Raw genomic sequence first — 27,911 nt, 5'->3', positions numbered from 1 at the left:
CTATTAATCAATTTGGCCATTAAGCGTGTGATAGGCCCATCCACCCGCCTCCCACCTGTGTTTAGCTTTGTTGTTTTTACATCAGGCATGTTAATCGATGCTCCTATTCCTTCCTCCCCTATTGAGCGCAGCTTAATCATCATCATCATCATGTTAAGGTAACGTCGGAAGATATAAGCTGTTCCAAGTAGGGCGGGTTTTTTTAGAATCAGAATGTTCAAGTCTGATAAATTTAGAATTTCCAAATAGCGAGGTATCCCTTTGGGTATTGCTCCAAGGGCTCCGATTACAATCGGGACAACACACACGATTTCTTTTTCCACAGTCGCTCAACTTCCATTTGCAAGTCCCCGTATTTTGTGATTATTTTTCTTGCTGTTTATCTTCAATCCGTGTATCTCCAGGTGTTGCAACGTCAATGAACCACACTTTTTTCTTTTCAACTATTGTTATGTCAGGTGTGTTGCGGGCCAAGTGCATGTCAGTCTGGATTCTGAAGTCCCACAAGATCTTGACTTTCTCATTCTCTAAAACCTTCTCAACCTGATGTTCCCAGTGGTTTTTGCTCTACTCAAATCCAAACTTTTGGCACAATTTCCAGGGAATGATCTTAGCAACGCGGTCATGGCGTTGTAGGTAGTGAGTTTGTGAAATTTTGCTGCACCCCTGATCAAGTGGTCGACTGTCTTGTCTTTCTCATTACAGAAGCCATGTTTACTGTTGGTGGTAACATGTTGAATTTTTGCCTTCATGGTTTGTGGCTAAGACTTGTTCTTGAGCTGCCAAATAAAGCCTTCTGTTTCTTTTTCAGTGCTCCTGATCTTAACCCGTTCCAAGTTAGCTTTTGGTCAGCTTTGCCTTCCATACTTTTCAAGTATTGGCTATGCATAGCTTGTTTTTCCAATTTTCAGCTCGCTTCTCAATTACTTCTTCCTTATATTCAGCTTTTGACTTAGTTGTCTTTAAAAGGCCTCCTTTATTTACTTCCTTAATCATTGGTTCTTCACTTTTCTGGATGTAATCATTCAAGCTGTGTTATTCTTCTTCCACAGTCTGTTTTACTTGTAGGAGTCCTCGACCACCCTCTGCTCTTGGTAGATATAATCGGCCAACATCACTTTTAGGGTGCAAAGCATGATTCATTGTCATAAGCTTCCTTTTTTCTGTCCAAATTGTCCAACTCCATCTGGGTCCAGTCAATTATTCCTGCAGAGTATCGGATCACAGGTATAGCCCAGGTATTTATGGCTTTTATGATGTTTCCTCCACTCAGTTTGGACTTTCATATCTTGCGAAATCGTCGAATGTACTTGGGGATTTTAGAGGCCTCTGACTTAATGCAAACAGAGTCAAGGCTTTAACCTCAGCCTCTGAAATCCCCAAGTACTTGTAGCCTTCTTCTGGTTTTATTGCCTTTTATCATTTCTTCATTCTCAAGTTGTATTCCATCATCTTCTAGGACCTTGCCTGCCTCTTCGGCCCTCTACAACTGTGATATCGGGCGTGTTGTGCTCCAAATGATGATCCGTTTGTGTTGTTGTTGTTATTGATCGCACAGTCAGCCAGATGTTCAGTCTGGGTTTGGCATTTTACCTACCAAGTCTTTACCAAGGACCTGGAACAGGCAAATTATTATTATTATTATTAATTCATTAATTAATTATGTTGTTGTTGTATTCCTCCCGCCATCGCAGGAGAAGGGATTGAGACAATTTCTCCTCTTCTGAACGCCCTCTTCTATAGAAGAATTTAAGGAAGATCTTTTTAAAAATCACCTTATTCTTTTTTTTTAATATACTTTTTTTATTTTCCATTTTCATAACATATAATCACTCGTATACTATTACATAGCCAATATCCTATTGTATTAAGTAGTAATTACATCAGTTCCTCTTGCCATCAACGCCCAGAAAGATAAAAAATCATTATTAGCTCTTTGCTCTCCATACACCTCTTTCTTCTACCTCTCTCCTACTTCCTTCTTCCCTCCATCATCCTTTTCTAATCTACTTCCCCTTCCTTTCTCCTTCTCCTCTCTCTCATTCCACTCCTCCTTATCCTCCTCATCTTCCCCCTTACCCTCTCTCCTATCCCTCCTTCCTATCTTTCTTCTCTCCTCTGTTTCCCACTCTTCCTCTCTTTGGTGTATTTCAGCTTCCATACTACTCTACTTCCCCTTCCTCCTTCTCCTCTCTCTTCATTCCACTCCTCCTTATCCTCCTCTTCCCCCCTTACCCTCTCTCCTATCCCTCTTTCCATCTTTCTTCTCTCCTCTTTCCCACTCTTCCTCTCTTTGGTGTATTTCAGCTTCATACTACTCTACTTCCCTTCCTTTCTCCTTCTCCTCTCTCTTCATTCCACTCCTCCTTATCCTCTCTCATCTTCCCCCCTTACCCTCTCGCCTATCCCTCTCTTCCTATCTTTCTTCTCTCCTTTCCCACTCTTCCTCTCATTCACTCGGTGTATTTCACCTTATTCTTGGAACGGCTAGCTTCCTCTCTGCAGTGACTTGAGCGCGAAAAAAACATTTGCAAAAGCTCACTTTTCAGGAACTTAGCACATCCCGTTCAAATACAGATATTTATTGGGTTTTTTTTAATATTTATTTGTTTTTTTTATGGTTGCAAGTGTGCTTTAGGAAAATGCCCATTTCTCTCTCTCTCTCCCTCCCTCCCCTCTCTATCTCTCTCTTGGGGAGTGTTCCCAGCTCCCCAACAGCGCTTGGAAAACCTAATCCCTAATTTTTTGGCGCATCTCGGATTCTCCACCTGCTGTCTCTTTTTCTTTTTTTCTTTCTTTCTTTTCTTTTTTTAAAAGAGAGTCATTATGCTTTATTAACCGCTGACTGGAGCATGGAAAACAAATCCTGGAAGAGGTTTTTTTTTTCTTCTTCTCCCCCCCTCTTTTTTTTCCCTTTCTTTTTTTTTTCTTCTTCTTCCACAGAGGGTCCGCTCGATCCTGATTGGCTCAGGAGTGTGGGAAACTTTGGAGAGCGAAGAGATTCAGGTATAAATAGAGGAAGGGGAGTCTGGGGCTGTTGTATACAAGAGGAGTGATTGATTCCTACCCAGAATGACGCCTTCAAACCTCATGTTCGCGGACCAAACCAGGAGGCTGACGGCTAAGGAGAAAAACAAAGTGAGTAGAACTCCCAAAACTTTATTTATTTTTTAAAAAAGAGGATTATTTTATTTTTGGCTTCGGCTTTTCCTTACGCATCTCCTTTTTTTCTCTCTTTCTCTCTCTCTCTCCTTCTCTCCCCCCCATCCCTTGCAGCTGAGAAAACCGCTGATCGAAAAAATGCGGAGAGACCGAATGAATAGCAGCATTGAGCAGCTGAAACAGCTTGTTGGAAAAAGAATTGCAAAGCCAGCGGGCTGGTTCGAAGCTGGAGAAGGCCAACATCCTCGAAATGGCCGTCAGCTACCTGAAGCATCAGAACCGGACGCAGGGTGCAGGTGAGTCGATCGATGGATCGATCAGAATAGAGCCGGAAGGGAGCTTGGAGGTCTTCTAGCTCTGACCCCCGTCCCGAGCGGGAGCCCCCAAACCGTTTTCAATCGATCAGGATAGAGCTGGAAAGCACCTTGGCGCCTTCTAACCTTCCTTGAGATAATTGGCTGGGCAAAAGGGCTGGAGGGCTTATTTATTTTTTACTTCTTGGTTTATTAAATGGATATGTGCCCATCTCAGCAGCAGGGGGATGTGGGCGGCTTACAACAAGGTATAAATAGCAGTATGAAAGGTTAAAAGTTTTAAAATGAGAGATTTTTAAAATGAGAGAGAGAGATGATAGACAGACATGATAGATGAATGAATAGATGGATGGATGGATGGATGGATGGATAGATGGATGGATGGATGATGGGTACATAGATAGATATGGATAGATAGGTAGGTAGGTAGGTAGATATGGTAGGTAGGTATGGATAGATATGGATAGATGGATGGAAGGATGGATGGATGGATGGATAGATAGTAGGTAGATAAATAGAGGTAGGTAGGTAGGTAGATATGGATAGATATGATAGGTAGATAGGTAGATAGATAGATAGATATGGATAGATGGATGGAAGGATGGATAGATAGAGAGGTAGGTAGATAGGTAGGTAGCTATGTAGATATGGATAGATATGGATAGATAGGTAGGTAGGTAGGTAGGTAGGTAGGTAGATAGATATGGATGGATGGATGGATGGATGGATGGAGGGAGGGAGGGAGGGAGGGAGGGATGGATGGATGGATGGATGGACGGACAGACAGACACAGACAGACAGACTAGCGGGGGATGGATGGGTAGATAGGAAGATGATAGATAGATAGATAGATAGATAGATAGATAGATAGATGATAGAGAGAGAGAGAGAGATAGATAGATAGATAGATATAAGAGAGCGAGAGCGAGAGTGAGAGAGGGAGCATTAAAAGGAGCAAAGGGAGGAAGGAAAATACAAAGTAGGTGGAGGAGGGAGCATCTCCTCTCAGGCCACTAACCACAAACTAACCTTGATGGTCTTGAAAGCCCCCTCTAGCACAGAGTTCCCAAAACTTTTCTTTCCTTAACTCCAAACTGCTTATCAGAAAGCTTAAGCCAACTCAGTTTAAACCTTCCTGTTGTTCTGACAGCTCATTGATTTGTGCGGTTCCCGAAAGGGGTGGGGTGGGGGGGAAACCAAATCGATCCAATTTGGGATAATTTACCCAGTTTTGGAAGTGTTTTTTGAGCCAATGCCTGGAAATGGGGACACCTTCCCCCCCTCCCTCTTGAGATCAACTGCATCAAACTTTGCTCCCAAGGGGACTCCAAGGGACTAGAAGCTTGACTCAGAGAAAGTAAAATGTCAACTGTTGTTTTTTTTGGCTTCCCCAGCTGGAGGACCTGCTCCCAGGAGAGGGAAGTGGACTTCCAAGAAGGCTACGCCAGATGCCTTCAAGAGGTCTCCCAGTTCCTGCTCCTACACAGCGTTCACCCCCAGACTCAAAAAAAGCTGATGCACCATTTTCAACACGCCGGCCCCCTGCCCACGCCGGCCCCCTGCTCTCCGCCTCGTTGGAAGCAATCTTAGTCCCAAGAAGAACTTCCATTCTCTTTGGAGACCATGGATGGAGTCCACTAGATGATGATGAAGATCTGAAGGACTGGTCTCTCCTTTGACCTAGGACCCTGCCTCCTCTGCTTCCATCCTTTTGGGGGGGGGAAAGTTTTTTGGGGGAAAGTTTGAATATCCCCTTTTGGGGGCAGGGGGATAAATATTATTTATTCTCAAGAGTGGGAAGCAGAGAAAGAGGTTGGGAAGTGGGGCAGAGTGGGGAAAGCCCCCTGCGCCCCGTGGCTGGGCGGAGTCCTTGGCCGCGTGGCGCTAGGATGAGGGGGCTCCCCTCCCACTTTGGCTCAACCAGGTTGAAGGCGGCGGGAAAAGCAAAAAGAGGGGGGGTGAGTTTTCACCCTCCGTGATGTTCACTCCATATCTTGCTTTATATTAAAGAGACGGGGGTGCTTAAGGTTGGATGTTATACATTTGGAAAGTTAAGCAGGGTTTGCGTGGGGGGTGGTGGTTGTGTGGGGGGAGTTGGACATTTCAGACCAACATTGTGGTGTCTGGTTTGTGGTGGGGGGTGTTGGTCGTGCAGTTGGCATACTGTGTATGCGGTTGGTTTGAGACAATAAATACAGATGTGAAAAGGTATTCCTGTGTCCCTCTGTTTTCTGGGCTTCGATTTTGGGTTGCTGTGTATGGCTGGGGGGAAGAAGTTATAAATGAATACATCCATATCTATCTATCTATCTATCTATCTATCTATCTATCTATCTATCTATCTATCTATCTCCATATGTCTGTCTATCATATTTATCTATCTGTCTGTCTATCTATTCATCCATCCATCTATTCTCTAGTACAATATCTATCCATCCATCCATCCATCTCTATCAACTGCTTGTCTATCATATCTATACATCTGTCTATCATATCTATCTATCTGTCTATCATATCTATCTATCCATCCATCCATCCATCCCCTCTCTAGTCTGCCTCTTATCTCTCTCTCTGTCTGTCTGTCTGTCTATCTATCTATCTATCTATCTATCTATCTATCTATCTATCTATCTATCTATCTATCTATCTATCATCTATATCCATTGTCTATCATATCTATCTATCTGTCTGTCTATCTCTATCCATCCATCTATCTTCTATGTACAATATCTACCTACCTACCTACCTCTCTCTCTCTCTCTCAACTACTTGTCTATCATATCTGTCTGTCTGTCTGTCTGTCTGCCTGTCTATCATATCTATCTATCTATCTATCTATCTATCTATCTATCTATCCATCCCATCTCTAGTCTATCTATCTGTCTCTGTCTGTCTGTCTGTCTGTCTTTCTATCTCTCCATCCACCCACCCACCTATCTATCTATCTATCTATCTATCTATCTATCTATCTATCTATCTATCTATCTATCTATCTATCTATGTATCCATCCATCCATCCATCCATCCATCCATACACACACAAACACATATTCAAAATCTGTAGTGAACAGTACATTGTCTGGGTCAACTTACTTTATACAAAATCTTGATAACAATGATGACATCAATAAATATACATAATAACTTTCAGCTTACTCAGATAGCTTCCATCCCGCGATGAAGCCTTTAATGACCATCAAACCTACCCCAGATCCTTGGGAAGGACGCAGTAGGTAGACAAAATGCCAAATCCGTGTGAACATCTGGCGGATTGTGTGACCGCCATAACAGATAACGGAAGGGACCTTGGAGGTCTTTCTAGTCCACCTCCTGCTTAAGCAGGGGACCCTAGGCCATTTCAGTCAATCAGAATAAAGCTTGAAGGGTCCTGGAGGCTTCTAGTCCAACCCTCCACAAACAGGAGACTCTATGTATTATTTAATCAATCAATCAATCATGAGAATGAGCTGGAAGGGACCTTGGAGGTCTTCTAGTCTAACCCCTGCTCGAGCAGGCAACCCCAGACCATTTCACATCAATGGGGACAGGGGGGAAAATCTCTCCTGTGCTAGTCATTTCATGTGAATACCTGAACGTTGTATATACTAAAATAAATTATATATTATTCAGGAGTTTCTTTCTGGTGTTTGCAAAAGGCTGAAATCACTGCCCTCTTGTGGCCGGAGGTGGAATCAAAAGTCCTGCAAATAAGTTTTATTTCCCTCTTATTATTTCAACCTCACTCAAAAACGCAGGTTCTCCTCCATCTTTTTACAATAACCCTGTGAGGTAGGCCATGCTGAGAGAACATACCCTGAATATTTTGAATTTCAAAAGAACTCTTGTAAACACAAACTCCCCCCACAAAAAAACACAGACACACAAATGAACCTCAGTCAATAAAGTCATTGACTTTAATTTTTCCTCCTCACGAACCCACAAATATAGAATCTGAAGCAAAGGAAGGGAGGCCAACCCCCGATTTTTAATTGTTAGAAACAGAAGTAACTGCAGGGGGAAAGCCCCAAATTTCCTGTTTTTTTTCCATTAAAGAAGCTGAAATCTTTTTTTGCATTCGAAATTTTTTAAAAAAATCTCCCTGCTGTGTCATCAACATTTGTTTTTTTGACCCGCTAATCTGCAGCTCCGGGAAAGGAAACGTTATCTCAGCCAGCCCGTAGAAATCAGCAAAGATTTTGAAGCGCAGGCAGAAAACGCATTCGCCGTCTCCGTTAAGATATGAGTTTATCTTAATCTCAATTTTAAGCAAAGGCGGCGATGGGCGGCGATTTCAGCTGAATGAGTCAATAAATAGCAATCAATTGAGGGCATTTGCTTTGAAAATGCTAGTAGTTTTCCTAATTTTTCCAATAATGATGGGGGGGGGGGAATTGAGGGAATGGGGAGAGAAAAAGGAGGAGGATTCTGAAATTTTTTCCCTCTCGAGATAAGTGGTGGAGAAGTGACTGAAAAGTATAATAGAAAATCCAGAGAGGTCGCTAACATGAAACATTAAAATTAAAAAGAAGGAGGCTAATTAAGAAATGGATGGGAAATTACATCCATCCGTCATCGTTTTCCTCCAAGGAATGAATAACACTAGGAAAGAATGCAAAGTTTGATTACGGTATATATTATTCCCTTTGGCACATATTTCAGGGTTGAATGTCTGTCTGGATTTGTTTCCGATGAAAAGCCAAAAAAATGTTGGGTTATTTTATCTTGGCATATTTGTTTCAGGGGTTGATTACTGGCTCTCAGTAGTCCAGCCTGTTCGACTTGTGAGTCAGAGGAACAGGCTGCCACTTGAAGCCGTCAATCTTTCTGCAGAAGCTACAGAGTTTCTTGACTGTGGCAACTTCAAGATAGGTGGACTTCGACTCCCAGAATTCCCCAGCCAGCATGACTGGACTTCATCTCCCATGAATTCTCCAGCAAGCATGGGTGGACTTCATCTCCCAGAATTCCCCAGCCAATATGGAGGGACTTCATCTCCCAGAATTCTCTAGCAAGCATGGATGGACTTCATCTCCCAGAATTCCCCAGCCAGCATGATTGGACTTCATCTCCCAGAATTCTCCAGCAAGCATGGATGGACTTCATCTCCCAGAATTCTCCAGCAAGCATGGGTGGACTTCATTTCCCAGAATTCCCCAACCCAGCATGGATGGACTTCATCTCCCAGAATTCTCCAGCAAGCATGGATGGACTTCATCTCCCAGAATTCTCCAGCCAGCTGATGGACTTCATCTCCCAGAATTCCCCAGCCAGCATGGATGGACTTCATCTCCCAGAATTCCCCAGCCAGCATGGATGGACTGCAACTTCCAACTCCTGCCTGCTCCATTCCGCAAAGATTTGGGGATGAGGAAAGTAGGAGACCAAAATTGTCTTTTTGCCGAATGGGGTTAGAGGGACCCTAGAGGTCATTTAGCCCAACCCTGTTCAGTGCGATTGTATCTGAATACCAGAACAGGCTGTATCCTCATTTCACACGGCACCCAAACGAAGAAATCCCACACCCAGAAAAAAAAACAAACCACAATACAGTTAGTTCTTGACTTACAATAGTTCATTAGTGACGCAATCCCCGTTTTGGCGACCTTCTGATCAAGGTGAGAGGGGGGGGGGAAATCTGGATTCACTTTGCAACCGGGCCACTGATTTTTTTTTTAAAAAAACCGCAGCGAGGGTGGCAAGAAAGTTTATCAAAGCTCCCTCCACCAACGTCTCGCTTAGCGACATCAATCCTGGGCTGAATCGTGGCCGTAAATCGAGGACTAACTGCAACGGAGCATAGAATGGGATCCAATATTCGGGAACAGGCTGAAACCAGTTCTAGATGTTTGACTTGCTGAATATACAATTAAAGCTTTATGTACACAAAGGAAGCAGCACCATATTAAGGTCACCAGAGCAGCTTGAAGTGGGTGTGGAGTCACAGAGAATTATTTTCATTTTCACTTCGACTTTCAAGCTGAACTCTCGATCTTTCGGGCGGGGAGATTTTTATTTTTATTTTTTGAAAAAAGAACTTATTTTCCAGGTGACTAACTCGAAGGGCTGAATCCAGAGGGAATTTAATTTTTAAAAAACAAACAGGAGGCATTTAAGGACGTGCCAGGATGCCGTGCCGGGAATCGAGTGGGTCGGAAAGCTACTTGATCTGGATCCGAAGCCAACTTCAGAACCACTTGATCCTGATGGCTTTCTCTCTGTCTCTGGGATCGGTGTAATCGGGAGGAGAAAAAATGTTCCTGGTGAGTCCGTGCTGTAAAACAGAAGGGAATCAATCTATCTATCTATCTATCTATCTATCTATCTATCTATCTATCTATCTATCTATCTATCATCTATCTATCATCTACCTACCTACCTACCATCTATCTAAATAGATAAATAAATAAATAGATCTATCTATAGACCTATTTCTATCTATCTATCTATCTATCTATCTATCTATCTATCTATCTATCTATCTATCTATCTATCAGCTATCTATCTATGTAAATAGATCTTATAGATCTCTCTCTCTCTCTCTCTCATCTACCTACCTACCTACCTACCTACCTACCTACCTACCTATCTATCTATCTATCTATCTAAAGAGATAAATAGATAAATAGATCTATCTATAGACCTATCTATATCTAGAGAAGGGTGGTATATAAATCGAATAAAAAATCGAATAAATCGAATATCTCTCTATCTCTCTATCATCTCTCTATCTCTCTATCTCTCTATCTCTCTATCTCTCTATCTCTCTATCTCTCTATCTCTCTATCATCTATCTATCTATCTATCTATCTATCTATCTATCATCTATCTATCTATCATCTATCTATCTATCTATAAATGTATCTATTTATCTATCATCTATCTATCTATCTATCTAAATAGATCTTACAGACCTCTCTCTCTCTCTCTCTCTAAATAGATCTATCGATAGACCGATTTACCTACCTACCTACCTACCTACCTACCTACCTACCTACCTCTATCTATCTATCTATCTATCTATCTATCTATCTATCTATCTATCTAAATAAATAGATCGATTGATCTAGACAGACAGACAGACAGATAGATACGTAGATGAAAAGCTTTCCAGGGCCAAAATGGCAAGGAAATAGACACAGCGAGCAGGTAGAACAGCCTGCCACATGAAGTAGAAGTAGAGGAGGGCTTCCACGTCCCTGTCACCAGGGACTAGCCACTTTTAAGTTATGAATGTTGCTGTAATTTTAAATTGTTGTATTGTTTTATATATTCCCCCCTCCCTTTTTATTGTAAGCCGCCCGGAGTCTTCGGAGAGTGGGCAGCATAGAAAACTAATACAAATACTTGGGCCTTGCGGTTAAGGGAGGGGAGCAGCCATGCGTGAAAGATTGCGTTTCCATTGCAGCTCAATTGTCTGGCATGGAGACAGGGAGAAACTTCCGGTAAACAAACACAATGTCTTTGTGTGTATGTGTGTGTGTATGTGTGTGTGGCGTGTGTTCCTTCTTCCAGTAACTGGGGGAAGACAAAAGTGAAAATGCCAAATTTTGCACCTGGAGGATTTGGAAAATTAAAAAGCATCCGATGGCTTCCCAGACTGGAAACTCTTCATCCGTGACCCCTGGCTGGCAGAGATCCTCTTTGTGGAGGGAAGCAAAACATTGACACCCCCCCATGAGAAAAATGCCCCCTTCCCCAAATCCTCAACCCGTTTCTTAGATCCGGCGTTCAAATGTGCAGGCCCCAAATGCAGGAGGGGAGGAAATATATTATTTGTATCTGCGTGGATTATCAATCTACTTTAAAAAACAGTAATAATTAAGGCTCAGCGTCTCAGATTAAAGGCATGCCAATGAGGGGGGGCACAGCAATGGTTGGGAGGGGGGGCTTAAAGTCAGGGTGGGTGGGGCCAAAGAAGGTGGGGAGGGGCTACCTGTCATCCCTTTGTTCTGTTTTTTAAAAAAATCCCTTTTTTAAAACACTTTTCAAAAGACCTTCCCCTCCTCTGTCGTTTTGCATGGGTGAAGGAATATAGCAGTAGACTTATATACGCTTCATAGGCCTTTCAGCCCTCTCTAAGCGGTTTTACAGAGAGTCAGCATATTGCCCCCAACAATCCGGGTCCTCATTTTACCCACCTCGGAAGGATGGAAGGCTGAGTCAACCCTGAGCCGGTGAGATTTGAACCGCTGAACTGCTGATCTAGCAGTAGCCTGCAGTGCTGCATTTAACCACTGCGCCACCTCGGCTCTAGCTACTGCTCATCCTACTACAACATTGGCTGAGCAAGAAACCTTTTCACGACGACCCCACAGGGTAGGCCAGGCTAAGATTTCTACATCTCCGGATGGAGTTACTCCATTCCATTACAGCTGATAATTTTTCAGGTGCTGCCGACTGCCCTGGCGTAGGATTTCCCCCCCTTCCTCGCTACTTCCTTTTCGTTGAAGGAGAAGAGAAAGCAGAAATTAAACCTCCCCTGAATTGTGTGATTTTGTAATAAAAACTTCCTCGCTGAACTAAAAGAGAAAGGAAGGGAACCATCAAACCAAAACCTTTTCTCTTTTGGTTAAGTTGGAGTTTTCTTTTTTGGAAACGGCGTCTCGGCCTTAAGATAATTTTTTTTTTCTCCTCCCACAAGCGCTGAGTAAAAGCAGACTAGGTATCAACTGGAAATCCCAAAGAGTAGCTGATTATTTACTTTTGCACGTCTCACACACACCCTTCGTGCAAAGTTCAGGAAGAGAAAGGAGGAACCGAAGAAAATATATATTTGCGGGGTCACCGCTCAAACTGTTTGGTGGAGCGGGAAAAAAAAGGAACGTTTCCCACCGAAGGGGGAAAAAAAAGGACCTTTAGTTTCTTTCCCACCTGTGCCCATCTTACGACGGACGTATAACGGTGGTTTCAGCCTCCCTCTCGGCTTTTCCCTTTGGGGATGATGGGACTTGTAGTCCAGCCGTCTCCGGAGCTGCAGCATTCTTGCCGAAATCCTGAAATTCTCTGAGAATTGCGTTTTAAAAAAGTTGGGAAAAGTTGAAAGATTTCTGCTTTCCCTGGATTTCAGTGGCGTTTTTTTTCAGGCAAAAAGGGATGTTCCGCTTTGCAAGGCTCTGTAATGTTTTGCTGCTGGCATTAAAATATTATTATTATTATTATTTTAAAAGAACAGCAATGAACAGGCCAACAAAATGGCAGAATTAAACTTTGGGTTTGTAAACCCGGAGTGCGTTGTGGGCCTTTCGTTTTTCTACCTTGAATATTGGCTCTGTTTCCTTGAAAGAGGATTTGAGTCAGCGAAAACCACTTCTTTGAAACATGCAAAGGCATTTTTTGCTCATTTTGCTACAGAAGTGTGTTCTGTGGTTATTTCCCCCCCCCCCTTTCTTCTTTCTTTCTTTCAATCTGACTCAAGAGAGATCTTGCCTGAAAATGCATCAGATCTGCCTAGTTGGTTGCTATTTTGTTTAATTTTTTGGCAACCTCTGTAGCAAAAAAATGGGGAGGGAAAAAAAAATAACGACAATCTGGGCAAACATTTTTGGTCAGAATAAATAGATGACCTTTTAAATTCTTAAATTTAAAGTCTAAATTTCTTTTTTTAAAGTCCTGTTCCTTGAAGGGGAGGCCTCCGCTTACGAGCCCAACATTCCCGTCGCTAAGCGAGACATTGGCGAAGTGAGTTTTGCCACCGTTGTTTAAGTGGATCGCTGCGGTTGTTAAGTGAGTAGCCCCGTCGCTCAGCGAATCCGGCTTCCTCCATTGACTTGGCTGATCAGAAGGTCAGAACTAACTTTTGATCAGCGAAGTCAATGGAGGAAGCCGGATTCGCTTAACGACTGGAATCGCTGAACAACGTCATCCCGGGGGTGTGTGTGTGTGTGTGTGAGACACTGCAACCGTCATACATATGAGTCAGTCGCCGAATTTGGATCACGTAACAGGGAGGCTGCAATGGTTTTAAGTTTTAAAAAATAGTTGTAAGCCCCCCCCCCTTTTTAAAAGCAACATTGCAACTTCGAACCGTCACTAAATGGACTCCTTTTTTTCCCTTCTTTCCATGGCCGTCTCTTGATTTCCTCTTTCATCTTTGCTTTCCCCGTTAAAGCTGGTGATTTTATATTTTCCCTGGCTCTTTTTAAACCTGCGTGCTCCTGGTTAATCCTTAGTGAAAAAGGAAACATACTTCCTGTAACTGAATAATAGTAGAATTTTGAATTTACAGGGTTATGTAAACCGGCTAGCTAATATTTTATGCAATTATTACAAGATGGGGATTGCATAATAGCTGTTTGCACGTAGGAGGAATCTCCCAGTTTTTTTTCCTCCCTTTAAAAAAAACAACTACTAGAGAAAAACGCAGACCTTCTTCTCACGAAAACATGGAAAATTAAGATTCTGGCCAACTCTCCTTTCCAAAATCCCTCTGTAAATTTTAAAAGCCTCTTCCAACAAGTTAGTTCTGTGCAACGTCCCTTAGAAACAGAAGGAAGGGAAGTGAAGGGAGGGGAAGGAAAGGAAAGAAAGAAGAGGAAAGGGAAGGGAAGAAGGAAGAGGGAAGGGAAGGAGGAAGAGGAAAGGAAGGTAAAAAGTGGAAGGGAGGGGAAGGAGAAAGAGGAAAGGGAAGGGAAGGAGGAAGAGGAAAGGAAGATAAAAAGTGGAAGGGAAGGAAGAAGAAGAAAGGAAAGGAAAGGAGGAAGATGGAAGGGAAGGAGGAAGAAGAAAGGAAAGGAAGATAAAAAGTGGAAGGGAAAGGGAGGGGAAGAAAGGAAAGGAAAGGAGGAAGATGGAAGGGAAGGAAGAAGAAGAAAGGAAAGGAAGATAAAAAGTGGAAGGGAAGGGAGGGGAAGGAAAGGAAAGGAGGAAGATGGAAGGGAAGGAAGAAGAAGAAAGGAAAGGAAGATAAAAAGTGGAAGGGAAAGGGAGGGGAAGAAAGGAAAGAAAAGGAGGAAGATGGAAGGGAAGGAAGAAGAAGAAAGGAAAGGAAGATAAAAAGTAGAAGGGGAAGGGAAGGGAGGGGAAGGAAAGGAAAGGAGGAAGATGGAAGGGAAGGGAAGGAGGAAGAGGAAAGGAAGATAAAAAGTGGAAGGAAAGGAAAGGAGGAAGAGGGAAGGGAAGGAAAGGAAGATAAAAAATAGAAGTGGAAGGGAAGGAAAGGGTGAGGGAGGGAGGGAGGAAGGAAGAAAATGCCGAATAAAAAAAATCTGGAGGGTACCTTTGAGGTCATCCAGCCCAACCCCCTGCTCAAGCAGGAAACCCTCTATCATTTCAGACAAATGGCTGTCCAATCTCTTCTTTAAAAACTCCCCCAGCCACCCACAACGTCTGGAGACGCAGCTTCTGTTTCCCTGCTTGGTTGGTTAATCATTCACATTTGGTTGATCACTTAAAAAGGAATTCTCTTTTTTTTTTTTAACCCTTCCCTGGGCAAATCGAAAGGTACAACGTGGAGAAGCCGAAGTTCTTTGGACTTTGGGGGAAAGGGCCAGTTTGCCATTTGAATTGTGCATTTCCAGTTCTTATGACCTCCTTCTGAACTGTGTGAGTTTGTGTGCGTGTGTGTGTGTGTGTCTCTCTCTCTCTCTGTTTGTGAGTGTGTAGAGCTGGCCTCCGTCAGCTCGGAGCGACGTGCAAAAGAAAAAGATCTTTTGAATCGTTTCCAAGATCAGAAACTTGTTCCCCCCCCCCTTTCCAGCTTTGCAAACCAGCCACAAGCTGGAGCGAAAGGTTAAATAAATGTAAATAAAACTTTCTCTAGCTGGGAAGGCAGGTTAGGCCCCCTCCCCTCCCCTCCCCTCCCCTCCCTCCCTCCTCCATCACATCCAGGAAAAGGGTTGCACTCTTTGGCAAACCAAACCGACAGATGTCATTTGCTATGGTTAAATGCCATTTTCTTGAACTTTAGCTCTGGAAAGAAATGATTCATTTTTCTTTTTCTTTCGTTCGTTTCTTCTTTATACGCTGCGCAGCAGAGAAAGGGGCTCTGTGTGCTGGGAAGGATTCTCGGAACCACAGGTCGTTCCCTGGCTTGCAACAGTTTCATTTAGTGATGGTCGGAAGTTGCCACGGCCCTGGGAACGTGGACCTAGCCCCGTTTATCATTGCTCACATCCCCCCCGTGTCTGGGTGAGCAAAATTCAGGACCTTGGACCCTGATTTATAGTTATGATGGTGGCTGTGTGCTGGAGGAAGAAGATCCCACTTTTGTGGTGTCTAGGAAGGGAAGGGAAGAAGGAAGGAAGGAAGGAAGGAAGGAAGGAAGGAAGGAAGGAGAGGGACAGAGGTGAAAGGAAGGGAAGGAAGGAAGGAGGGAAGGAAGGAAGGAGGTGAAAGGAAAGGAAGGAAGGAGAGGGACAGAGGTGAAAGGAAGGAAGGAAGGAAGGAAGGAAGGAAGGAGAGGGACAGAGGTGAAAGGAAGGGAAGGAAGGAGGTGAAAGGAAAGGAAGGAAGGAGAGGGACAGAGGTGAAAGGAAAGAAAGGAAAGGAAGAAGGAAGAAGGAAGGAAGGAAAGAAGGAAGGAGAGGGACAGAGGTGAAAGGAAGGGAAGGAAAAAAGGAAGGAAGAAAGGAGGGAGGGAAGGAAGGAGAGATGAAAGGAAAGGAAGGAGAGGGACATAGGCGAAAGCAAAGGAGGAAGGGAAGGAAGGAGTGGGACAGAGGTGAAAAGAAAGGAAAGAAGGAAGGAAGGAAATAAATACAGAATAAAAGAGTTGGAAGGGTCTTTAGAGAATAACAGAAGAAAGAAGGATGGGAGGAAGGGAGGAAGGAAGCACAGAATAAAAGAACTGGAAGGGACCTTGGGAGATCTTCTAGTCCAAGCCAACTGAATGGGGAAGCCAGATTCCCTTAACAACAGTGTGACTCACTTAACAACTTCAGCGATTCCCTTCACAAACGAAAAATCGTCAAACTCACTTCATGCCTGTCTCGCTTAGCAACGAGAATTCCAGGCTCACTTGTGGTCATAAGCCGAGGACTGACTCTACAGACCCAAGAAGAATCTGAGGCTGTTAACAACCGAACTATGGACGGATTAAAAAAAAACATGTTAGGGCCTCAAACGATGATTTCCTGTCCTCGGCTGAAAGACGAGCTGTCTTGGGAACGGCAGATGGGAATTTGGGATGGGAAAACAGCTGTCTTGTTTGCTAAACCGCAGTGAACATTAAGGGTGGGGGGGAACATCTGGGAACAGCAGCGCAGGGGAAAGCAGAGGCAGAGAGCCAAGAAGAGCCACGAAGAAGGAAAAAGGAATATCCGGAAAAGGAAGAATGGAGTTTCTGCATTTGATTGAAAAATGAAGATTGATCTTAGTTGATGCCTTGAAAATAAGGGGATGAATTAGGAATTCGAAGGGGGGAATCGTGCGAGATTGGGCAAAATGGCGGGTCCAGTGATAAGCAACGGGCTTATTTTTTCTTCTTTTTGTCCTCCTTCCTTCCTTCCTTCCTTCCTTCCTTCCTTCCTCCTCCTCCTCCTCCTCCTCCCTTTCTTCCCCCTCCTCCTCCTTTCTTCTTCGCTTCCTCCTCCGCCTTCTTTTTCTTACTCCTTCTTCCTCCTCCTCCTCCTCTCCTCCTCTTCTTCCTTTTCCAACTGGTCCTCTTCTTCTTCCTCCTTCTCCTCCTCTTCTTCTTCCTCCTGCTCCTCCTCTCCTTCTCCTTGTTCTTGCCTTTCTTCCCCTCCTCCTTTTTTCTTCTCCTCCTCCTCCTCCACCTTCTTCTTCTGCCTCCTGCTCTTGCTCCCCCTGCTCCTTCTCCTCCTCTCCTCCTCCCCTTTCTTCATCTTCCTTCTTCTGCTCCACCTCTTTCTTCCCTTTCTTCTTCCTCTTCCTCCTCTTCCTCCTGCTTCTCCTCCTGCTCCTCTCCTCCTCCTCTCCTTCTCCTTGTTCTTCCCTTTCTTCCCCTCCTCCTTTTTTCTTCTTCTCCTCCTCCGCCTTCTTCTTCTGTCTTCTGCTCCTGTTCCTCCTGCTCCTTCTACCTCCTCCCCTCCTCTCCTTCCTTCCTCCTCCTCCTTCTGCTCCACCTCTTCTTCCTTCTCCTGCTCCTCTTTCTTCCCTTCCTTCTTCCTCTTCCTCCTCTTCCTCCTGCTTCTCCTCCTGCTCCTCCTTCCCTTTCTTCTTCCTCCTCTTCTTCCTCCTGTTTCTCCTCCTCCTCCTCTCCTTCTCCTCCTCCTCTTCTACTTCCTCCTGCTCCTCCTCTACTCCTCCTCTGCCTCTTCTCCTCCTCCTCCTCCTTCCTTTTTATGAAAGATGCTTCACATCGTCTTGATGATCCACTTGCTGTTCCTTCCGGATACCTGGTCCTGTGAATCGTGGGAATACTCAATTGGAGGGGAGTGTTGTCCCAAGTGTGACCCAGGTAGGTTAAAGGCTCTCTATTCTGCATGGAATAGAAGGAGGGCCGAAGAGTGAAAGAAACGGGTAATCGTAGCAGGTCGAGCTGAGACTGAACAGAGAACAAACAGAGTTAGATGGGACCTTGGAGGTCTTCTAGTCCAACCCCCTGCTCAAGCAGGAAGTCCTAGACCATTTCACATAAATGGTTAGAACAGAAATAGAAAATAGAATAGAATAGAAAATAAGAAAATAAAATAGAAGATAATAGAAGATAATAGAAAATGGAAATGGGATGGGATGGAATAGACTAGAATGGAATGGAATAGAATAGAATAAGGAATGGAATGGAATGGAATAGAATGGAATGGAATAGAATAGAATAGAATATAGAAAATTAATAGAATAGAATAGGGAATGGAATAGAATAGAATAATAGGGAATGGAATGAAATGGAATAGAATAGAATATATACAATTAATAGAATATAGAATAGAATAGAATAATAGGGAATGGAATGGAATGGAATAGAATAGAATGGAATGGAATAAGGAATGGAATGGAATAGAATAAAGAATGGAATGGAGTAGAGTAGAGTAGAGTAGAGTAGAGTATAATCATAGAGCTGGAAGGGACTTTAGAGGTCTTCTATTCGAACCCCCTGCTCAAGCAGGAAACACCATTTCACATAAATGGCTAGAATAGAACATTCCATTTTCCATATTCCCGCAATCGCTATGTTTTTGATGATGGACTTTCCTTTCAGGCAGGGGGCTGGACTAGAAGACCTCCAAGGCTCCCTTCCAGCCCTACGATTCCATGACTCTTTTCGACCTCTTTACTCTAGGACTCCGCGTTTTAACGCATTGCACCCGTAGTACCAATACAGTCTGCGTTCCCTGTAACCCCGGATGGTTTATGGACCACCCGAATGGACTGACCATGTGCTTAAAGTGCCGACAATGTTCTCCAGGTAAAAAAAACAAACCAATCGATCAATCAAACAGATCAACCAAGGGGATCTCTGGGTGGGATTGGTCAAGTTGAGAAAACTAGTTCCTCTGATTTTAGCCCTTAGACTTATATACCGCTTCACAATGCTTTACGACCCGCTCTAAGTGGTTTACTGATTCAGCCTATTGGGTCCTCATTTTACTGGCCTCGGAAGGACGGAAGGCTGAGCCGACCTTGAGCTGGTCAGGATTGAACTTTTGGCTGTGGGCAGAGTATGCCTGCAATTCTAACCACTAGACCACCAGGACGAGAGAGGGGGGGGAGGGAGGAAGGAGGGAGGGAGAGAGGTAATTGATAAGATAGAGAGAGAGATTGTAGATAGAAGAGAGAGAGATGATAGATATTGTACATAGACAGAAGATGGATGGATGGATGGATGGATGGATGGATGGATGGATGGATGGATAGATAGATAGATAGATAGATAGATAAATAGAAGAAAGAGAGACATAGATATTGTAGATAAGACAGGAGAGAGAGAGAGATGATAGATATTGTAGATAGACAGAAGATGGGTGGGTGGGTGGGTGGGAGGGTGGGTAGGTGGGTGGGTGGATGGATGGATGGATGGATGGATGGATGGATGGATAGATAGATAGATAGACAGATAGGTAGGTAGGTAGGTAGAAGAAAGAGAGACATAGATATTGTAGATAAGACAGGAGAGAGAGAGAGATGATAGATATTGTAGATAGACAGAAGATGGGTGGGTGGGTGGGTAGGTGGGTGGGTGGATGGATGGGTGGGTGGATGGATGGATAGATAGATAGATAGATAGATAGATAGAAGAAAGAGAGATATAGATATTGTAGATGGAAAAGAGAGATGATAGATATTGTACATAGACAAGATGGATGGATGGATGGATGGGTGGGTGGGTGGGTGGGTGGGTGGATGGATGGATGGATGGATGGATAGATAGATAGATAGATAGATAGATAGATAGATAGATAGAAGAAAGAGATATATAGATATTGTAGATAAGGCAGGAGAGAGAGAGAGAGAGAGAGAGAATAGATAGATAGATAGATAGATATTGTAGATAGAAGAGAGAGAGATGATCATGAGAGATATTGTATGTAGACAGAAGATAGATAGATAGCCCTCTCTAAGCGGTTTACAGAGTCAGCCTCTCTTGCCCCCAACAATCTGGGTCCTCATTTTACCCACCTCGGAAGGACGGAAAGCTGAGTCGACCTTGAGCTGGTCAGGATCGAACTCCTGGCAGCCCACAGAATTGAATCTGCAATGCTGCCTTCTAACCACTGTGCCACCACGGCCCCTTGGGGGGACGGGGGATAATAAACCCCTGAGGATAACCGAAACCGATTTGGGGCTCATGGGCGAGAGGCCTCTGAGTCAGGCTATAGGACCTCGAGGGGACCCAGCCTTTGGAGAACTTTTGTCATTCTGCCTTGCAGGGAATCACATGCAAGTGAAGGAGCGGTGCCACTATTCGCAGAACACGAAATGCACCTGCCAGCCGGGTTTTTTCTGTTCTTACCAACTGGAGGAGGATTCTTGCGACATTTGCGTGAGGCACTCAAACGCACCCCCGGGTTTTAGGGTGACGCAAGTTGGTAAGACCCCCACAAGGCGAGATCGGAGTTCCTGGTCCCCTTTCTTCACCAAGAAGCCCTCTTAAAATTCAGTTTTGCCTTTAACAGAACTACAGAGTCGGACCTTTGGAGGTCTTCTTGCCCTGGACGTAAAACCGAGGACCTGTTAGTTCTGGGGGGGGGGGCAGGGGAAATGTCCTTTTCTAACAGAATTAGGGAAATTCTCCAAGGAACGCTGAGCTATCTACCCCATCCTTTGCATTTTAGAAATAGAACTCCAATGACGGACCTGTGGCACGTGTGCCAGAGGTGGCACGCAAAGCCCTCTCTGTGGGCACGCGTGCTGTTGCCAGTTGCGCTTCTGGTTTCTGGCGTGTACATGCGTGCTGGCCAGCTGGTGGGTTTTTTGGCCTTTTTTGAGATTTTTTTCAGGCTGTTTTTGACCTATTTCCAGGACGTTCTTGGGACATTTTCAGGCTGTTTTCAGGCCAAAACAGGCCTCAAAAATGGCCAAAAACAGACCTCGAAAACGGCCAAAAATAGACCTCCAAAACGGCCAAAAACAGGCCTCAAAAACGGCCAAAATATGCCTCAAAAACCGCCAAAAACCGCCAAAAACCAGGCCTCAAAAACGCTAAAACCAGGCCTCAAAAATGCTCAAAAACTGCCAAAAATGGCCCCCCAAAACAGCCAAAAATGGCCAAAAACAGCCCTAAAAATGGCCTCAAATGGCCAAAAACAGGCCTCAAAAACAACCAAAAACAGACCACAAAATGGCCAAAAACAGGCCTCAAAAACAACCAAAACCAGACCTCAAAATGGCCAAAAACAAGCCTCAAAAACGGCCAAAATATGCCTCAAAAAACAGCCAAAAACAGCCCAAAAACCAGGCCTCAAAAACGGCCAAAACCAGGCCTCAAAAATGCTCAAAAACTGCCAAAAAACAGGCCCCCAAAACAGCCAAAAACGGCCAAAAACAGCTCTCAAAAATGGCCCCAAATGGCCAAAAACAGGCTTCAAAAACAGCTAGAAACATCCAAAAATAGGCCTCAAAAACGGTAAAAAAAACATCTCAAAACAGGCTTCAAAAATGCCCAAAAGCAGGCATGTGTGTGCCGGCTTTGACCGGTCACTAAATGAACTGTCGTAAGTTATGGACTATCTGTACATAAATCCGTTCTTCCGACGCTGAAAAGTAGGTTTTTCTCTTGCTTCCTCATGTGCCGAGACCCTTCAACATCTTTTATTTTTATTTTTACAGGCACCGAAACTCAGGACGTGAAATTTGAACCCTGTCCTCCGGGGACATTTTCATCGAAAGAAATGTCCTTGTCTTGCGTGAAATGGACCGAGTAAGGAACTTCCGGCTACTTCTCATCTTGTTTGAAACCACACCCTCTAAAAAAAATCCTTCTCTTTTTTTCTCTTTTCTAATAATTCCTAATTCCTTGATGGATGTTGTGGCCTAAATCCCGCTATTTGGACTCTCATTGGCCCACCTAGTTAGATTTAACAGATCTGTTGTGGCCCGCCAGCAGATCCCGCGGAAGATTCGGAGAGCCACTACTATCGGTTTGCCCAATCAGGGAGCAACCCACCTCTGCCTCCCTCCATCTCTCCCTCCCTCCTCTCCTTCCTTCTTTCCTTCCTTCCTTTTCTCTTTCCTTCAATGTTTCTTTTTTCCTTCTCTAATCCTTTCCTTCTGTCTTTCTCCTTTCCTTTCTTTCCCTCGTTTTCCTTCCCTTCCTTTCCCTCTTTCTCCTTCATTTTCCATTCCTTTTCTTCCCTTCATTCCTCCTTCCTCCCTTTTCTCTTTCTTTCAATGTTTCTTCTTTTCTTTCCCTAACCCCTCTCCTTCCCTTCCCTCTTTCTCCTTCACTTTCCCCCCTCCCTTACCTCTTTTTCCTTCATTTTCCTTCCCTCCCTCCCTCCCTTTTTTCTTTCCTTCAATGTTTCTTTTTTTTCTTTCTCTAACCCTTTCCTTCCCTCTTTCTCCTTCACTTTCCTTCCATTCCTTTCCCTCTTTCTCCTTTCTTCCTTTCCTTCCTTCCCTCCTTTTTCTCTTTCCTTCAATGTTTCTTTTTTTTCTTTCCCTAACCCTTCCCTTCCCTCTTTCTCCTTCACTTTCCTTTCCTTTCCTTTCCTTTCCTCCTTTCCTTTTCTCTTTCCTTCGCCGAGGTGGCGCAGGCTACTTCAGCTGACTGCAGTTCTGCAGTTCGGCTGTTCAAATCTCACCGGCTCAGGGTTGACTCAGCCTTCCATCCTTCCGAGGTGGGTAAAATGAGGACCCGGATTGTTGTTGGGGGCGATATGCTGACTCTGTAAACCGCTTAGAGAGGGCTGAAAGCCCCATGAAGCGGTATATAAGTCTAACTGCCATTGCTATTAATATTCCCTCTTTCTCCTTCATTTTCCTTCCCTCCCTCCCTCCCTTTTCTCTTTCCTTCAATGTTTCTTTTTCTTCTTCTTTCCCTAACCCTTCCCTTCCCTCTTTCTCCTTTCCTTCCCTCCCTGCCTTTTCTCTTTCCTTTAACGTTTTTTTTTTCCCCCCTTTCCTCAGTTGCAGTGAGAAAGACATGGTCAAAACACGCAGCGGTAATGCAACTTCTGATGTGGTGTGTGAGCCCCTACCTCAAAGCCACCTGCCTCTAATCTTGGGTCTCGGCATCCCCGCTGTGCTGATTCCCCCGGCCTTCCTTTTAGCCTTCCTACTTTGGAGGAAGAAAGGTAGGTGGCTCAGAACAGCCGTGACAGTTAATCACATCCATGCCAAACAGAAGAACGATCGGCAGTTTTTTTTTAATTCCAATTTCAAAGCGGTAGTCCTCCACTTACGACCAAGGTTGAGTCCCAACTTTCCTGCAGTTCACTGAATCCCTGCGGTGAATAGGTTAGGGACACCGTCGTTAAGCGGATCCGCCTTCTCCGGTCGACTTTGCTCATCGAAAGGGGGATCAGGTGACCTTCGCACACAGCGACGGGCGTAAGTGTGAAACAATCGCCGAGCGTCTGAATTTTGATCAAAGTCGATCGTGGGGCTGCCACGAAAGGGGTCAAAAATGGTCCCAAGCCACTTTCGGCCAGCGCCGTTGTCACGTCGAGCCGTCGCTAAGTGAACTGTCGTAAGTCGAGGACTGCCGATATCCATATCTGCCTAGCCCAAGGATCTTGGGAATTACTCCAGAGATGGGGGAAAGTGCCAGATCCAGTTTAAACATCTGGCCCGCTGTGCGACCAACCACAACAACCACAATAACAATAATAATAATAATAATATAAGTCTGACAAATTATTACATTCTCCAGAAAATAAAAGCTAATAACTGTTCCCTCTGCCATAAATTCTATATTTCCTCCATCCAGCATAAAAGAGAGGTGGGATTGTTTTTGCTAGTTTATCATTTTAACGTTTGGTTAAAAAGAAAATTCATATTTCTGAAATAAAATCTCTTTCTTTTTCGTTTGCAGCCTTCGGCAAAAAAAAAGAGGTAAGTAGGAATATACTTTAACGTCTTCTTTGGATTTGATCACTTGCTTTAATTTCTCACGGTGAGAAATTAAATTCTCAGGTTCCGAGAATGCGGCTGTAGGATTTAAAAATAAAAATCGGCCTGTACACACACACACACACACACACTCACTCACTCACTCACTCACTCACTCTAAAGTTCCCTTCCTGTGAATTCTTCCGTTCCTCAAAGCGGCGATGTTGCAGGAGCACTCACAAAATGGGAGCCCAGGGAAGGATACTAAAGAATTGGGGGGAGGAATTGAAAAAAATAAAATGTGAGGCTCCCTTTGCCCCCACACCCAATGATACAACAACAACAACAACAACAACAATTATGGCACAAACCAGCAGTGGTAATTCCAGTGGTAATTGGCACACTGGGTGCTATTCCAAAAGCACTGGAATTACATTTAAAACAGTTAAAAATTGACAAAATCACCATCAGTCAAATGCAAAAAGCCGCACTGCTTGGATCTGCACGCATATTACGAAAATACGTTACGACGTCCTAGGCCCCTGGGTGGGGCCCGACTAGTAACCAATGCCAAATCCGGCGAAACAACTGGCCGCTGTGATACAACTGTATAATAATAATAATATTAATATTAATATTAATAATAATATTAATAAGAATATTAATAATAATAATAATAATAATAATAATAATAATAATAATAATAATAATAATGGCACAAACCAGCAGTGGTAATTCCAGTGGTAATCGGCACACTGGGTGCTATTCCAAAAGCACTGGAATTACATTTAAAAGAATTAAAAATTGACAAAATCACCATCAGTCAAATGCAAAAAGCCGCACTGCTTGGATCTGCACGCATATTACGAAAATACGTTACGACGTCCTAGGCCCCTGGGTGGGGCCCGACTAGTAACCAATGCCAAATCCGGCGAAACAACTGGCCGCTGTGATACAACTGTATAATAATAATAATATTAATATTAATAATAATATTAATAATAATAATAATAATAATAATAATAATAATAATAATAATAATAATAATAGTAGACTGACAGGCACTTGGCCCACAACACATCTGACATAACAATTGCAATACCTGGAAATGCACGGATTGAAGATAAACAGCAAGAAAAAAAAATCACAAAATACCAGGACTTGCAAATTGAAGTTGAGCGACTGTGGAAAAAGAAATCGTTTGTTGTCCCGATTGTAATTGGAGCCCTTGGAGCAATACCCAAAGGGCTCCCTCGCTATTTGGAAATTTTAAATTTATCAGACTTGAACATTCTGACTCTACAAAAAACCACCCTACTTGGAACAGCTTATATCCTCCGACGTTACCTTAACAGTTCCCAGGTCCTTGCTTAGGACTCGAGCTGTTGAGCTACCAACCAGCCCCAAAGGCTGTGAATCTCACCGCCTTACGGGGATGGTTTAATCCCACTTTCCTGCACCCTGCAGACAGGGTTGGGCTGGATGACCTTTGGGGATCCCCCTCCCCCGGTTCCAGATTGCTGTGATTCTTCGGGTCTCCTGACCCAAAGACCTTAAGGAAGGTTCTTCCCCCTCGCCCCCACCCACATCTCATTGATAAATGAGCGTGAATTCTGAATTAATACTCTTTTTTTTTTTACAACATTTCTCCAGGTTCAGGCAGAACAGCCACAGGAGAAGGATCATATGATGACACCCATTCAGGAAACTGCCCCAAACATTGGAGAGCCGAGTTACGCATAATGTTGAGAGGCGACAAGGTTCACAATACTACCGAGGCCAGCCACAACTTGTGAGTTTGTGGTGGGAAAAAGCTGACTGTAATTAGATGTCCTCTGTTGGGATCTGTTTGAAAGCATCCCGTTCCAGATTCATGGACCAAGTTGAAACACATGCGGACCTACAGAGGGGAAAATCTCTCTTCTCAAGGAAGGGCAAAACACTGATCTTACCAGAAAAGAACACTACAAAACACACACACACAGACACAGACAGTAACACAATTTTTCTGGCAAGCATCGGCGTTCTCGCAGCATCCGGGAACAAGCAGGGGGTTGGACTAGAAGACCTTCGAGGTCCCTTCCAGCTCTATGACTCCACGCTTTGAAAATGAAGAGCCCCCTCTGACTGCGGGTAGTCCTCGGCTAACGACTGAGCCTAAAGTATTTCTGTTGCTAAGCGAGGTATTGGCCACAGTTGTTAAGGTGGAAGTGGTTAGTTAAGTGAATCTGGTCTTCCCCGGGGACTTTAATTGTCACTAGATCACAAAGAGGGATCACCGGAGCCCGGGACGCAACAACCATCGTAACCATGAGTCCGTTACCAATTCCGATGGCGTGGCCATCATAAATACGAGACAGTTGCCAAGCTGACTCAATTCTGATCCATTCCGAATGCCGCGACGGTTGTAAAAGTGTGAAAAATGGGTCAGTTTTCAGCGCCGTTGTAACTTCAGCCACTAAATGAACTCTTGAAGTCCAGGATTCTCTGTAGGGGCATTTTCTTGTGAGTTTTGGGAACGTGTCAAAGGCTTTTGAGATAATCCAAACACAAGTTCCACATGAAGGAACTTCGTTGTTGTAGGGTTGACTGCTTCCAAATTTCCCTTAGTCCAAAAAAGGAGAGTATTTGTGAATTCTTAGTGTGCCAGGCCTTGTTTTTTTTCTGAACCAGGTGAGGTTGTGTAGTGGGACACAAATCTTTTGCAAATCTAAGGGACCACAACACAGGATAGAATCCCCTTCGTGAATCCGTCCTTCCCACAGCGTTCTGGATGGCAGTGTCCCTCCAAAGAGGACAGACGGTCCTTGACTCATGACCTGTCCTTTTAACGGCCAAAAAAAGACCTGTGGGGGAGGGAGGGAAATGGCCCAAGGTCCGTCTGTGGACGTATTGTGAGAGGGACAGTCGTGAGGTGAGACGTTCTCCTTCATCGCAGGCTCGCAGGCCGAAACTCGGACGATCGATCGTCGGTCAGAATTATTCTCTGGTGGCACTGCTATGAGCCGGGATGGGAGGGTGGGCAAGGTGACCTCTGGGGGACCCGGAAACTCTAAAATGTATGGCCATTCCATGCATGATTGTGCGAAGGTCCGTCAAGAAGAGATGGGGAGGTCAAACAAAGACATGGACGATGCATTGATTGGTTTCTTTAAAACAGTGTGTGTGTGTGTGTGTGTTTGTGTGTGTAGTGTGTGTGTGTTGTGTGTGTGTGTAGTGTGTGTGTGTGTGTGTGTAGTGTGTGTAGTATGTGTGTGTTGTGTGCCTCTGTGTGTGTCCAGCTAGCATTTACACTGTTTGCTATCAGGTGGTGTACACAGAGGTGGTATTTAGCCGGTTCGGATTGGTTCGGACGAACCGGTAGCGGAAATTTTAAGTAGTTCGGAGAACCGGCAAACACCACCTCCGGCTGGCCCCTCCTACAACACAATCCTAAAACGGCTTCAATATGTTAAACCAAAGGATCAGCTATCAAAACCTGAAATATTTCTCCCAAGATTGCAATGTCCATATTTCAGGTGATGAGGATTTAAAAACAACAACAACACTATGCCTTATTTCTCCATCTTGGTCCCTTGAGGCTATGCGGACTTCAGTTCCCAGAATTCCTCAGCCCATTGGTGCTGCGCTGGCTGGGGGATTCTGGGAGTTGAAGTCCACGCACCCTTTCAAGTAGGCAAAACTGAGAGACGTGAGCGATTGAGAACGTTGCTGGTTTTAAAAGCAGCACCTTTCTTAAACTATCCCATCCTTTTCCTCTTGGGAATTTGTTTCCCCTTAAATATTTAATTTTTTTTTAAACCTCAATCCTCATTGCTGTGGGAAACCTTGGAGGGAAAAATGAATATTATGTAGGTTTTACTTCTGGGATTGTTCAAGGCCAGATGAAAAGCTAACAAATAAATTCATAAATGAACGAACGAGTAGAAGAGGGGATTTCCAATTTTTCTTGAACGAGAATTTTAAGCCTCGGCACAGTAAACATACTCAGGACATCGCAATCCGTCCTTTTCCCTTCCTGTAATTGTTCCTTGGATTAACTGGTAC

The 27,911-nt window shown here is 44.1% G+C and overlaps 2 protein-coding genes across 4 annotated transcripts; both read left to right on the top strand.

Annotated features, from left to right (window-relative positions):
- The first annotated feature begins 3,072 nt into the window (after positions 1-3,072).
- Positions 3,073-5,066, top strand: LOC116518664 (transcription factor HES-5-like). Its single transcript, XM_032232179.1, is given in 5 exon segments — positions 3,073-3,138; positions 3,277-3,342; positions 3,344-3,458; positions 4,871-4,882; positions 4,885-5,066. Coding segments are annotated over 5 exon segments (441 nt in total).
- Positions 5,067-9,155: 4,089 nt separating this feature from the next.
- TNFRSF14 (TNF receptor superfamily member 14) lies at positions 9,156-26,344 on the top strand. 3 transcript variants are annotated; one of them, XM_032232109.1, is made up of 8 exons: positions 9,156-9,736; positions 17,724-17,832; positions 18,655-18,780; positions 20,243-20,401; positions 21,642-21,732; positions 22,941-23,107; positions 23,848-23,867; positions 25,518-26,344. In XM_032232109.1, exons 1-8 carry the CDS (start codon positions 9,728-9,730, stop codon positions 25,605-25,607), a joined length of 771 nt encoding a protein of 256 aa, XP_032088000.1. In that variant the 5' UTR covers positions 9,156-9,727; the 3' UTR covers positions 25,608-26,344. The 3 variants fall into 3 exon arrangements, with proteins under 3 accessions (XP_032088000.1, XP_032087999.1, XP_032087998.1); XM_032232108.1 differs by lacking the exon at positions 9,156-9,736 and adding an exon at positions 14,655-15,015 and having other exon boundaries at positions 23,848-23,863; positions 25,516-26,344; XM_032232107.1 differs by lacking the exon at positions 9,156-9,736 and adding an exon at positions 15,037-15,602 and having other exon boundaries at positions 23,848-23,863; positions 25,516-26,344.
- The last annotated feature ends 1,567 nt before the right edge of the window (positions 26,345-27,911 follow it).

This window comes from Thamnophis elegans, chromosome 15 (assembly GCF_009769535.1).
Source record: "Thamnophis elegans isolate rThaEle1 chromosome 15, rThaEle1.pri, whole genome shotgun sequence".
In the NCBI taxonomy this organism is placed as follows: domain Eukaryota; kingdom Metazoa; phylum Chordata; class Lepidosauria; order Squamata; family Colubridae; genus Thamnophis; species Thamnophis elegans.
This window is presented reverse-complemented; position numbering and strand designations above follow the sequence as displayed.